General features: G+C 43.6%; 1 protein-coding gene across 1 annotated transcript in view; it reads right to left on the minus strand.

The window, feature by feature from the left end:
* Positions 1-1,706: 1,706 nt before the first annotated feature.
* Positions 1,707-14,674, minus strand: part of Rgsl1 (regulator of G protein signaling like 1) — a 42,989-nt gene continuing 30,021 nt past the window's right edge. The window contains exons 15-21 of the mRNA XM_076872937.2: positions 14,164-14,293; positions 9,082-9,256; positions 8,576-8,714; positions 8,209-8,333; positions 5,997-6,106; positions 2,786-2,875; positions 1,707-1,777 (exon numbers count right to left, since the gene is read on the minus strand). Coding sequence (XP_076729052.2) covers positions 1,707-1,777; positions 2,786-2,875; positions 5,997-6,106; positions 8,209-8,333; positions 8,576-8,714; positions 9,082-9,256; positions 14,164-14,293 — 840 coding nt within the window. The remainder of the gene's footprint in view (positions 1,778-2,785; positions 2,876-5,996; positions 6,107-8,208; positions 8,334-8,575; positions 8,715-9,081; positions 9,257-14,163; positions 14,294-14,674) is intronic.

Consider the following 14,674-nt stretch of genomic DNA (forward strand, 5'->3'; position numbering starts at 1 on the left):
CCTAGTTACTCTAAAATTAAGACTAGTGTTTGAGTCTTTAGGTCAATAACTTTATGAAGAATCTGTTAGTCAGCAAATGAATGGAATTCCAGGGCAGAGCTATTCCTTTTGTGCATGAGAATTTGCATGGATGGCTACCACAGAACAAGAACAGGACAGGGTGTGCAGACTGCCATTTATCACCTAGTGATCTTGGAAAGTCACTCGCCTTCTCCATGCATGTTTGTTCTTCATCTCTGAAAATAAATGATTTCTGATATGGCTGCTCAGAGAGTTGTTGGGATGATTTTTCTGAGACAATAGATGCCTCATTGTGAAAATGGGAGATTCTAGCATTAAAAGACCCTGCTGTATTACTGCTGAGAATAACAGTACCTTGCTTCCCACAGTGTTCAGTGACACTTCCATCCATATGTCACGGGATTCTTCAACAACCCTGAACCAGAGTTTGCACAGGGCCACGCAGCTGCAGAGTGAGCCTCGGAGCCCAGGGACCCAGCTCACTGTGGGAAGACCATCTCCAACAGGACTCCCAGGCTCAGGGAGGCCAGGAACATTCTCTTATGCTCTCTGCCCACATCTTACCCACTACGGTCTGCTCCTGCCATGTCTGAGCTGTTGTCCTAGTCCCTTCTTGATTTTTCTAGGGGCAGATGGCATCAGGGCATTTTATTTCTGACCAGAAAAGGTTCTGACAGCATTGGGAGGCGTCTGAGAGATGATTTGCCTCAGTGGAGCCTGACTTGATTACTTCTTCTTTTTGGGTTGGAGCAATTTTTGTCTAAAGGAGAGAAAAGAATAGCCTGTTATCACCAGGGCAACAAGGCAACTGGAATTGCTCTGTTTTCTAGTTCACTCTTGACATTTATTTTATTTTATTTTATTTTTTTTTTAAGAAATAGCCATGGCCAGACCTAGAACTCCTTGCTTTGGGGACAGGGCTTCCCGAATGCTCATTCTCACCTTCCCATGGTTTTTAACCTCTGAAGCCATATGCATCTCTTTCCCAGTGTAAAGAGATTCAAAGTTACCCAGATGATTCCCAGGCACCACCACTGGCCAATGACACTCAGGAAGCTCCAAGTCCTTATTGGAGCTTGGAAGCTGGTCAGACAAGGTGGAATGGCTGGCAAGAAAACAGGCCTGCCATCCTCGGAGGCTGCTCTCTATAACCTTGAACTTCAAGCAACTCTTTGGCACTCTTCAGCGGTGGTTCCCATGACCCCTGGACGTCCTCCCAGAGCCCTAATTCAGCACCAGTTTCACTTTGATGCTTATGCAGAAGTGAGTTGGACTGAATTTGATTTTGATCAGCTCAAATCCTTTCTGTTCTTATTGCTGATGTCCTGTCAAGAGCACATCTTGCTTTCTTTCCTACCTTACACATCATACCCTAAAGAGCTAGGCCAAGTGGAAAGCTGGTAATGAGAGATCATCTGGAACACTCTTTGTCTCCAACCATAGTGTGTTCTGTTGAAAAGTGCGGCAGGGACTCCATATTCCTAAAAGTGCCTGTCCTAGTTCAAGATGAGCAAGGATCCCCCACAGAGGGGATCCCTGCCTAGCTGCCCCTGCCCCAGGTGCCCTCACCCCAGAAAGAAAGGTCAGCCTGGTTCTACATGCTGAACTGTCAGAATGTGGAGCTAGGTCTCTCCCATTGTAATCTTGGACAGAGCCCCTCAGAACTGAGGATTTCCAGCTCATGCCTACCCCAGGAAAGGACCCAGCTGCAAGGAAGATGGTACAGCTCTCGGTTGGGTAAGGTTTCCAGATGATGCTAGACAAATACAAAGAAAAACTTGATCAGAACTCATGTCTCAAACTCTACCACTTAGGGAATTGTATTCTAGGGAGGAGGATCCAGGAGAGCTTCCAGGAAACCCTCCAGGGAAGGTGTTGGGAAAGTTCCAGAGATGTTTGAGAGACATGGTTTGCATGCAGTATTATTTTCTGCCCCTGCTACATAGACCCAGGGAGGTAAAATAAGGAGGTTAAGCCAGATCAACTCTAGACTCACCAGATCTTAGGGCTGTTTGGACTCAGAGATCATAGCAGTGTTCCACAGTGGCCTCCCCCATTCAGCTACAACAGAACATACACAATGCAGCTCATTCCAGCTGGCATTTCATGACCATGAGAAGCAGAAAATCAGTATCCCCACCTTCTTCTCCGATTAAAAGCTGATAATTGGTATAGGAAGGAAAGGTTTATTGGGAGAGGCCATACGGAAAATAAGTAGGTCTACTGCTTCAGAGTGGGGTTGACTCCTTGTCAATAAAGCTGGGGGAAAAATATATGATATGCCCCCCCCCAACACAGAAGGCAAGGACCCTGGGGTTTGCTACAGGGATGAGAAGTCAGTAGCAAAAGCCTCCCATAAGAGGACATATAGGATGGAGGCACTGCCCAAGCCAGCAGGAGGTCTCGGTGTGAAGGGGAAGTAGCTGTGAGTGGTCTCTTAAGGCTTGCCTTTCACACTGAATTGGGCAGAAGAGTTAGCAGAGATAGAGAGAAGCTCAAGGCAGCTGCTTCAAGGGGCTAAAGAAGAATCAAAACGACACAATTATTCAGATAATAGCTGTGTATGGAGCCCTCAAAGTAGGCCAGGAAGAATTACTTTTCACCCCATCTCTGCCACTCACAAGCTGTGTGACCTTGAGCAAGTCACTTCCTATTGTGGGGTCTCAGTCTCCTCCTAGTCAGTAAGTGGGCAGGCCAAGCTGGCCTTAACCAACCTCTAATTGAGTAGTAGTGGACTCTTGAGAATAGTGGATTTCCAACTCACAATTTTGGATTGAACTTGCATCCCCCCGCTGTTGAGGCCCAAACCACTCCACACCTCTGAGCAGGGTGAATCTTAGGACGCCCTGGTCTCCTGGAGAAGGAGGAAAGCAGTGTGTTAAAAATCCTACGACACCTAAGAAGATGAATCTTCCGAAGCAAGCAAAAAGCCCTTCTCTAACATTTCTCACATTGCAGGTATTGATAAGTCCAGACCTTTGTATCTTAAGTCTGGCAGTGGGTGGAAAGAATGCTCAAGGTCCTTCAGCCCATGTGAGGGCTCTCTGGGCCTGGACCCCAATCCCTTCATTCTGGGCATTCCACTGCCTTCTCCTCCCTTTTAATACCAGAGAAGATTTAGGGATTTACTTCCCTGGAGCTCAGCTACAGGAAATATGCCAGAGGCTAGGAACTCTTCGGCTTCCACTATAGAGCACTTCTTCTCTGCCCAGGTTTGGATTACTTGCCCCGCCTATCTGCTTCTCTCTCCCTTTTTCCTCCTTTCTATTTCCTTCCTGGTCCTCCATCCACACTCCTGTTACCGCCTAAGGGTGTTGGTTTTTTTTTTTTGTCTCCATTCAGCAAAGAATTGAAGAACAGGACACAGAGATACAGGCAAGCAGCAGGTTTATTGCAAAAGTGACAGAGACTGACTTCTCCAAAGAGAAGGGGCCCCAGAGCTGGGAATCTGGTGGAGGAGTTTTGGCTTGTTCTTTTTATGGTCTCTGGAATTTCTTCCTTCCCTTATCTCCTCCCCTGTCCATGCTCTCCTCACTGTATTGATAGGTGCCCATCCATCCACACACCTGTTTCAGTTTTTCTATTGGATCCCCACTTAGAGCACAAGAAATGTCTGTCTGTTTGAGTCCCCTGCTTGTGTCTGTGAGCTCTTATTTTTTTCTTGGTACTGGGGATTGAACTCAGGGGCTCTCAACCACTGAGCCACATCCCCAGCCCTATTTTATTTAGAGACAGGGTCCGACTTTAGCCCCTTGAAGGTGCTTAGCACCTTGCTTTTGCTGAGATTGGCTTTGAACTCAAAATCCTCCTGCCTTAGCCTCCTGAGTCGCTGGGATCACAGGCCTGCCCAGCCTGTGAGCACTTTTGTCAACAGGATGTTGACCTCATTAGAAGACTCTCTCCATGTTCCTTTCTTCTGGCCCTGTCCCTAACTTCCTCACTCACCATCTTGCCCTTGCTGCCTAAGTCCTTCTACATCTCCCTACCCCCATCCTAAATAAGCCCTCTGGTCCATAAGGACACTTTGCCCCAAGTACTGGAGAGGTTCCTGATTTCCAGCTGCTGACCTATCATTTTGCAAGGCACAAGGCTGTTGAGTTAATGGTCATCATGCAGCTTCAGCTAGGGAGGTAGGTGATGTACTTCCTAGGGGTGAGATTGAAGGATAATGAAATTGATAAACCCCCAACACAGAGTGTGACCTGGGAGGAAGGAGGGAGAGAAAAGCCAAAGCTTTGATCTTTTCCATAACTCACTTCTCAGTGATATGACAGTGAAACTACACATTGAACTTGTTCCCATGGCAATACAATGACCCCTGGAGGTCAGATGAGCACTGGACTCTGAACCCGGAACCCTCTATCCCTGTCCTGTAAAAATACTGCTTAATTAAAAACTGTGCCCAGAAGGAAACAAGTTCCAAATATTTGCAAACTTTTGTCCATGTCCTGTCACAGTCTGCGAGAATTGAGACACCCCCCAATGTAACCTATATAGACCCATACCTCCCCCATAATCAGTACCATTTTCCACCCAAAAAGTGAGCCCTCCGCTGCCTGACTTCACTGTTGAATAAAGGCTTTGCTGGATTCATGAGGTGGGCACCCGTCTGGGTCACTTCTGTGCTTACAGAGATTCCTATCAGAGGAGCAGGAGTCAGGCCCTGCAGTGGGCCCAGGGCCGCTTCCCCAGCTGTTCCCAAGGGTCTTTGCTGGCACGCTAAGAAGCGGGTGGTATGTATGACATGAAAGCTGGCATGGGGACAGGGCTGGGTATCTGGGAAAATGGATGTGAGAATAAGGCAGGTTTCAGCCAAATCAAGAGAATGTTCTGCTCCACCATAGCGCCATGAGCTGCTGTTTTTAATATTCCTGTCCTATCTCTGGTTTTGTTCTGATGCTGGTCTTGTCCTTAAATTCACAGACTCTGATTTCCAGAACTTTCTACTGAGAGTAGACTGACCTGTCCCATGCTCCTCCCTTCATTAAAATTCCCTTTCACTAAAGTACTAATCTTAGTTGTATTTCCATATTAGGAAAGGGACTGGGTTTAATGGCTTTGTGCCAAGAAAATGTGTGTGTGTGTGTGTGTGTGTGTGTGTATACACACAATTACATATATATACAAATTATATATAATATACTTAATATAAATAAGTACACATGTATAAAAAAGGTATAGATATATACTTATTTATTTAAATAATAAATATCTTTTAAATATATACTTAAATATATATATACTTAAGTTATGCTTAAGTAAAAGTACATATGCTTATTTATATTTTAAATAAACATATTAATAATATATTTTAAATAATGTAACATATTATAATAAATATTAAATGTTATATATAATTTTAAATAGGCATATTAATAATACATGATTATATGATATATGTAGATTAATAACTATATTAATCCCTCACAATCACACCTCCCAGAGATAACTCAATTGACACTTTTATCTTTATTTCTAAGGTTTTTTCCTATGCTTTTATACAATTATATATATACACACACACACACACACACATACACACATATGTATGTATCACATTAAAACTATGCCATTAATCCAATTTAAATTTTTTTTCTCACTTAACTCTTTAAATCAAATGCTTTTCAAGTGGTAGGGTTTAATGGAAAGTTGGGGCAAGGAGCCTCTTAAACAGCAGTGAGGCAAGTTACTGCCTCCAGGCGCCACCAGGTGGACCGTGGCGCCAGGCCCCGAAGTCTCATGGGAGCTAGTGCTGGGGAGCAGTAATGAAGGAGGTATCCTTTCGATAATGCTGGAAGCCACAGATAAGATGTACTTTACCCTGAGTCCTCCCATTTCTCCAAGGACCAAGTTAAGGAGCTATCTACTATTCCAGCAAACATCCCCCTGTGCCCTGTGAGTCTGACAGTTGGCCCTCGGGCCCTTGCTCTCTCTTCTCAAGTCTCAGTTGCTGCAGGACGAGGATGAGTGCTTACCTCCACTTGAAGGAGGGTATTTGTATGCAGGTTTAGAAGCACATTTTCTGTCTTTCATCCCCTTTCCCATGTGTTGCAGGTAAGAGCGGGCTGCCTTCCAAGTACAAAACCTGTGGGAAGAAGGGCCTTCAGTCACAGGGAGAAAACCCCCTGTGGAGGGGCTAGAATAAAGAGGCCAGGGGAAACCGGAGAGGACCAGTCCTCAGAGAGCACGGGCATCCAACGGAGAAGAGAAGAGCATCATGGCCTCCAGTGTTGCTCTCAGAGGCCCTTCTTCTGAGGTCTCTTTTTTGTCCAGAACTGGCTTCAGCAAGGGCCTGGTCTGGGCAGTACAATGGAACTTTCTTCTGGAGCCACTAGTGAATGGAGTTGGTGAAGAATCTGCTGTGCCTGGTCCTGGAGCAGGGATAACTCTTGGGATGCTTGCTTTATTTAACCCCAGCTGATGCAGCTGGAATGTCCGCCCAGGTTTCCCTCCGCTCCTTCCTGAGGTCCTGGATCTCCTACCTTCTTCTCAGCAGGCCTTTCTCTGAAATAGCCAGTGGCTCCTGAATCACTGTGACCCGAGAACTTTGCTCCCTAGGGCCCCCCAGCACTCACCGTAGTATCCTCCCTGGCCCCCTAGCTCCTCGCTACCCTCTGCCAGTCCTGGGGTTGGACCGCTTGTTCCGTCTTGGCTAAGACTTTATTTATTCTCTATGCTCCCCTGGCTCTGGTGGTCTTGCCTGCTGCTGTCCTCTCCACTCCCCGAGGGGCAGCTCTTCTATCACCGTTGCTTTGTCCCACCCCACCTGCTGCACAGTGTCCCCTCCCCTGACTTTCCAATATGCCACAGGTGCATTACTTATGCTGGAAAGAGACCAAGAGAACTGGCTTCTAATCCTGGTTTTACCACTTACCAAGTGGTCCTAGGCAAGTCCCTTAACTACTCTGTGCCTCAGTTTCCTCTTCTGTAAAACAGGGATAATAATGCTTTGCATACCCACCTCATAGTGTTGTTGAGGGATTCTTTGAGATAATACACATGAACACAATTTGCACAACATAAATCTCTTTGCAAGTGTATAGGAAATCAAGTAAAGAACCAACAGCATGCGGATTAAGGATCAAAAACCCCCTGAAGCAACTGTAATCTTTCTTAAGACAGACTGGGAAGCAGAGCACTGAGTTGGACCAGGAGAAGCATATTTTTCAGAAATTTCTGATCCCTTAAAAGGTTCCAGGATGAGTTTTCTATTTAGTCCTGGTTAGGAGAGCTAAAATTAGATGCCATCAGATAGCAATTGATATTTAAAAGGTTAACTGCTTACAAATTAAGATTTTTGTATTTATGTAAACCTGTTTTAAATAATTTATTATCTTAGGGATTTTAAAATAAAGGTTGGTAAGCAGATTTTATAATTTTATTTCATTAAAGTCACATTTTAGATAGAGTCAAATCATGATCCCCATTAGTCTTGTTTGGGGAAATACCACAGTTGTCCTCTGGTCACTGCCACATACTATGTGGAAGACATGAAGTGGGACTGTGGCAGAACACAGGGGAACTGGGAGAATGGAGGCCAGTCTGCCAGCCCACTCCTTGGGGCTGGTTAGGAACCAGTGGGCACAGGTTGCCTTTGGTCTGTGGATATTTTGTTCCTTTTCACATTTTGGCCTTCACAGGCTCCTCACCACATTTTCATTTTGAATTAGTTGCCACATTTACCACTTTAACCTTGGAAGACGTGTCATAAAGTTCTGAATTTCTACTTCCTCTTGAAAATTGAAATATTTAGCAAATTATCACAGTGGCAATAATTTGGACGCAGCAGTAAAATGCTTCTCTGTGACTCTTTCCACGAGGCTCCCAAGCACAAGCAACTGTGTTGGTCAGCCTTGACACAAGTTCTCCCCAAGGAGCTATGATCCACTTCACCCTTAGGCGAGAAACCCAGGCCCAAGAAAACCTCACGCTGTCACTCCAGGCAAACCCAGGGAGAGCAGAGCCGAGGAGCCCCGTGTTCTGCCTCCCTGTTTCACTCCTCCTCCATCCTCTGATTCAGCCTTCAGTGTGAGGGACAGAGTGCATCGAGTAGGATAAGAACCACCATCGTATTCCCCACAAAAATGGAAATTAGGAACGAGAGGCCCCGAGGAAGACAGCAGTCTGTCCGGAAAGCTAAATGTGTTTTCCTGGCTTGGCAGTTGCTGGGTAAAGGGAGATGGTTACCTTTTCCAGAAGTACATAATGACGGGGAAGATGGACATGACAGCCCCGTGGAAGGTGGTCCGATCTAGGTGGCCCTCTGAAACTGCAGCAAGGATGGCCTCCTTCTGAGACTCAGAGATATTCACCTACCCACAGAGTGCGAGCCCGTTACCCGCAGAGCTTCCAGGAAAGGCGGGCCGTCTCTCCTAGTCCCTGGGACCCTCAAGACCACCCCATTCCAGAAGGCAGAGCTTTCTGTGGGCTTGCTGCTCTGCAGGACACTGAGTTGGTCCAAGACTCAGGACATGCCTGGCAATTAGCTTTCAGGGTTTTTAATGGGAGAATTACTTCTTGGTGAACGCCAAAGCGGAGTGGGAGTCCCCCTTACCCTCAGCTTTGGAGGGATGTCAGAATTCAGGAAGAGCCTTAGGATAATGTTGATTTTGGCCCGCAGCAGCAGTAGGTCATTCTCAGTGTATGTCCTGTTGACCTGCAGCATGTGAGCTGAACTCACCAAATCATTAAATCTGAAGAAGAGACATGATGCAAGAAATCACAAGGAGAAGATGAGAACAGTGAGTGTAGGGCACCAGACTTATTTCTGGCTTGAAAAAGGCAGGGCCAGCTCTGGGCCAGGTTGTGACTTCATTCAATCATAATTCACTCATTGACAAGTATTAATTGAGCACAGATCACATGCCAGATGATATGCTAAGTGCTCTTTCAATTGCATTTATTTTTAGGAGATTTTAGAGGAGTTTTTTTTTTTTTTTTTTTTAACTGCTTGGTGGGGCTGAATCACTATACTTCTTACATCAAGCCAATCTATGCCGGGAAGTTTTAAGGATGGAAAGTCAGGAAAGGAGGGAAAGTCAGGAGAGATAGGGAACTTACCTCTCAATTTCAGATAAGAAATATAAATCATTAATTGCAAAGTTGACAATGATGACCCTGTGACCATATATACGGCGCTTTAGAAGGGTCATCTCTCCATTCTCTGGGTCTGCACTCCGGATGTTGGTGGACAATGGGATTGGACGTACTGATAAACTGGGTGACCCAGGGAAATCTGGGGGAGAGAGGAAGTAATTATAATCTGGTGTGACGAAGTCACTCTGAAGTCTGAAGCTTTCAGCCTGGGCATAATTACAATGAAGAAAGGAGACAGGGACCCACCCTCTGAGCCTATTGAAATAGTCATTCTCTACCATTAGGCAAACAGCCCCTTAGACTTGAAGGGCTGCTGAAAAATCCATCTGCTCAGATTGTGTGACAAGGCACATACAAAAAAGCAAAAACTCAGTTGAGCACCAAAGGATATTTTCATGGTACTTGTCGGAGAGAGAGATAATCACAGTGTAGTTATGCTAAATCCGAAGGTTTCTGCAGAGACTGTGAAAACTGAACCAGCCAACTTGACTTTCTGCTTATCAAGGAAGCAATTTGGAGTAAATGGGGGAAAACAACACAAAGGAAAAGACAAAACGTAAAGGTTTACTAAAGAAACCGAGGGTGGAGAGCTACAGTAGTAAAGAGGTAAGAATAAATAAAGGGGCACATAGAAGCTTCTAGAAGATTTGGTTTCTTTCAGAAAGTTTCTAGACTAGAATAAATCCAAAGAGATCCATGCACAGGGATTCATGTCTGAGAAGAGAACAGTTTGAGGCTGGATCTGACAAGCAGATCCTGGTTAGTTACCCGGCTGGGATTAAGAAAATTGTCTATTCCATCTCTAGGGTTCATGCTTCTTTCTGTAAATACTTTATTCTGAGGTCCTTCAGGAGTGACTGATGGGGGTGTGATACAAGCAGGATTCCTTTTGGAATATGTAGGACAGGAGGGTGACTGCAACACCCAGCACTTGTTCTGTCCCAGGTAATGTGCTGGGTCCAGGGGTTACTGCTGCACTGGCTAAGACACCTGTTCCCCGACTTACTATTTTATAATCTCTCTTTATTAGACTTGACTTTAAAGAAAAAGAAAGTCTGGATAACAGTGGGAACTGAGTGAGGGTCACAGGTAGGAGGAAAAGAAGGCACTAATTTCACCCAGGAAACATAAAAGCTGTGTTATGCTTGTAAACTGGCTTTGGTGGTAGAAGGGAGAACTGATTTGTGTTATCTGCTGATTTCTATAGCAAATATTACCCCTGAAATTAATTTCAAGCAACTGATGGCATATCAATTGGCTCAAAAATTCACGAATATTTAATAATTATCTCTCACCCACCGATGTCAGCAGTTCCAACTTGCTGTTATCTGGGAGTCATAGTTGACTGCCTCCTCTTTCCACATCCAAAACTCAATTTACTCTGTTGCTTTCTAAACATATTTCAAATGTACCCACAATTTTGTCTTTGCTACAACTGCATTTTTCTAGCCATCATCGTTTCGTTGTCTTTCAGTTATTGTGAAAAACCACTTAACTGAGTTTTCTTAGGGTCCAGACTAGGTAAGGAGACTGAGGTGCCCAGAACACAGAACTGAAGGACACACCTTCACTTAATGTGGTACAAGTGTAGAGTAGGCCTTGTGTGACCCTGAGAGTCACAGCCTTCTTAACTTTTATGCCTTATATGGCCACTGGCCTCACCCTGGTCCTAGCCCTGACTGTTCTTCTTCTACTTTGCTTCCTTGTGGTATATTCTTTACATTATAGTCAGGGCAATCATTCTGAAAGACAAATTGTTAAATAGCTTGGAATTTTCTTATAAAGTTAACATACAGTTAACACATGACCCAGCAATTGTGCCCCTAGGTATTCACGTAAGAGAAATGACATATCCACACAAAGACTTCAACTTGAATATTTATAGCAGCTTTATTCATAGCAGCCCAAGAGTGGTCACAAGCCAAATGTCTATCCATTAGTGAACGGATAAGCAAGTTATGGTGTGGTACAATGGAATATGACTCAGAAATAAAAAGGAATGGACTACTGAGACACACAGTAGCACAGATGAATCTCAAAAGCCTTATGCTATGTGAAAGAAGCTAGCCTCATTCCATTTATAGCATATTCTAGAAAAGGCTAAACATAGTGAGAGAAAGCAGATCGATGGTTGCCAGACCAGACTGTGGTAGTAGAAGGGGGAGGATGCTGACAAAAAGGGGACATGAGGCAATTTTTTGTGGTGATGGAAATGTTCAATAACATGATGGCAGGAGTAGCTGCATTCGCCAAAGCTCATCCCCATTCACAACGGGTGAATTTTGCTATATGCAAATTGTAGTTTTAAAAAGTGACTTTTGAAAGTAGTCTAAAAATGAATGGGAAGAAAAGAAAAAATAAGTGCAGCCCAAATGCATAATTCTTGAGTTTTTGTTCAAAAGGGAAACAGACAAATATGCTAGATAGCTGGAGTGGAATATAGACCAGGGAGAAATTATTATTAATTTTTAGTTGAGAAGTACTATGCCATATTTGGTGCTGAGTAATTCAGAAACAACAACAAAGCAAAGCAAAACCAAAAAACCAAAAACCCCTAAACTTATGCAAGACAACAAACAAAACTGGCTCAGTTAGTGGCCTTGGGAAGACGTGAGTGGGCTCACTGAAGAGGAAGCAAGGCACTTCCTCCCGGTGACAAGAGCATTGAGTGCAGGGGGTGCTGAGCAGGCAATGTGGTGGAAGAAAGCTCCGGAAGTCTCTTCTGGTTGCTTCTGTTTTCTCGGGCAAAACAAAAAGCACAGAATGACCCAAGACAATCAGTAACAGGAATGGAGTGGAGGTTCCAAAGGGAATCAGAGACTTGTTTTAGTCAATACAGGGAGGGTATGGAAACACGTGCATTTTAAAAGACAATAATCAAACACTTATGTTCAAGAAAGAGGTTCCGTCTGTGGTGAGTGAAGGGAAGCCCAGAGTGTCATCTGATTTACCCATTTTTCTATTTCTTGGATTAAACAGGAGATATTCAGTTGTTTCTACTGTCACTTGTATGTATCTGTACTTTAAAATAAAAGATGTGAACCAGCGGCAGATTGAGTACCACCAGGCTCAGCGCTGCGTCTGAGGGGAAGTGGGGCCAGGTAGGCCTCCCATGGAGCGGAATAGGCGCTCTTGTTCCTAGGCCATCAGACAACGCTGGGAGGTGGGCATGAGGCCTTGAGCCGATTTTCATTTAAAAGAGAAAACAGAAGAGTTAGATTTATTCCTGAATCCTAATTTTTTCTTTTGGTGGTGCTGGGGATTGAATCCAGGGCCTTGTGCATGGCAGGCAAGCACTCTACCAACTGAGCTATATCCCCAGCCCCTTGAGTCCTAAACATTTGGTCGTAAAGCAGTTAGTGAAAGATACACATAAAAGTTTTTGCAAATTAAAAAATAATATTAAAATTTCTATAGGGGAAAAAAAAGACAAAGAACACATACAAAAAAAGTCCAAAAAGGAATACAAATGGTTAATAGATAAAAAGGCTTAATTACTAAAGAAATATAAATAAAAATGGTACATTATTTTTCATTTACAGGTTGGCAGTTTTCAAAAACATTTAATATTCCTTACTGGTGAGAATTTGAGGAATCAAGACACTAGATGATGCTGTTGATGAGAGTATACATTAGTGGTTTTGGAGGGCCAAAATTTAACTGTTTAACCCTGTACCTAGTACTAACATTTTAAGGAATTTATTTTAGAAAAATTCTCTCTCTCTCTCTCTCTCTCTGTGCCTCTCTCTCTCTTTGGTAATTTTAGGTGCATGTTATAACAACTCAAAAGTCCTTAAGAAAAATATAATTTGTCACTGTTGAAACTCTTGAGTCTCATCTCAGGGACTTTCCCCATTGCATTGATCTGGTTCAGCTGGTCTGATTGCAGTTCCTGATTTGCCACCCTCTTTGCATACTAGCAACCATTGCTTCCATTGTTCCCTCCTACCCAACCTGTCTAGCTTGATCATTCCTGAAAACTCAGCTTTCTGCTGTTTTCTGGGAGAAGTCTTCCCTGAGTACTCCCCCACTCTTCATCAGGGTCTCCCTGTAACAATCACTGGGATCACTCATCAAAATTATGTAATAATAGCAATATTCTGGTTAACCCTTTTAGAACACAATGCTATTGCCAATAGTTCTAAGATGCTTTAAATGTATTACCTTGCTTCATTGTCACAACAACTGTATAGGATAGGAATAATTATCCTATCCTATGGATTCTAACCTTCCCATGGATTGAGAAACTGAGGCATAAAGTCACTTTCCCAAGTCTTTGCAATAGAAAGTGGTAGATTTAAACCCAGGCAATCCAGCTCCAACATCTCTGGCTCATTTTTTCTATTTGAAAACTACAGGTGCCTCAAGAGCAGATTCCCTTGGTGCATGTTCACCCATGTGTCCCCAGCACCTGGAGTGTGTCAGAGTAAAGTCTCAAAAAGTATGAAAGAATGGATGAATGAAGCAGTTGGATAAATTCATACAAGGGACACTTTATGGCAGTTGAAAACAAGGCAGAGAGATGTATACTGACATCAAATAACATCTAAGATATGATGTTAAGCAAAACAAGCAAGTTATAAAATAGAGAGCACAAGGCATTTTGTTGGAAAAATATGTTAAGAGATACATAAAAAATAATCAGGGGGTAGATTTGTGAAGCTTTAACAATGTTATCTCTTGAAGGATTTTCACTTCTACACTATATATTCCTGTAATTTTTTAATTACTTCTTTATTAATATTATGTTAATTTTACAAGCAGAAAAATTTAAAAAAGATTTTTGAAAGATCAAATTAAAACAACACCAGGAAATCGTCTTATAAACGTTGAGACCTTGTTAGCCATCCTTCATATTCACTGGCTCCCTGAGCAGAGGATGCTGTCCAGGGAGGCCTGGGTGAGTCTCAACACTCAGGACCTGGGGCTCTTGCTAGACTCCAGGCTGACACAGTCGTGACACAAAGCAATAAGCTCTGTGCTTCTTATCAGGGCTAATTCTAATGGCTAAAATACGTCCAGTGGGTAAACAGAGAAGTAACTTACTGTCTTTGCTATTGCACATTTCCATGTGAAGATAGTCTATAAATTCCTGGCGCTTACTGGGATTTGAAATAAATTTGCGGTACTTGCAAAAGCTCTTGATAAAGCTGGTCATTTTCAGCCACCCTTTTTTCTGGGAAAAGAAAGAGAGGATGTTGCATTCATTAGCATAGCTGTTCACTGAGAGTCTACTGTGTGCCAGAAACTCGGCATTCATTATATCTAATCCAACATTTCTTAGGAATAATTTTTAGCTCTAACTTACATGTAAGGAAACTCAAGTCAAAGAGCTTGTTTAACCTGTCTCAAATCAAGCAGCTGGTGGGTGGAAGAGTCCAGTTTCCACCAGGTGTAGCTGGGGCCACTGCCCATTCTCTTTCTACCAGTCTTTCAACAATGACTCGAGGTGCCACTGGAGAGGGAGCATGAATGCTCAAACAGGAACAAACATGGGACATAGGTAAGGGCAGCTTACAAGAAAGGAATGATGGTTCAGGCAGATTTTGAAATGTTG

This window comes from Callospermophilus lateralis, chromosome 13 (assembly GCF_048772815.1).
Source record: "Callospermophilus lateralis isolate mCalLat2 chromosome 13, mCalLat2.hap1, whole genome shotgun sequence".
Taxonomy (NCBI): Eukaryota; Metazoa; Chordata; class Mammalia; order Rodentia; family Sciuridae; genus Callospermophilus; species Callospermophilus lateralis.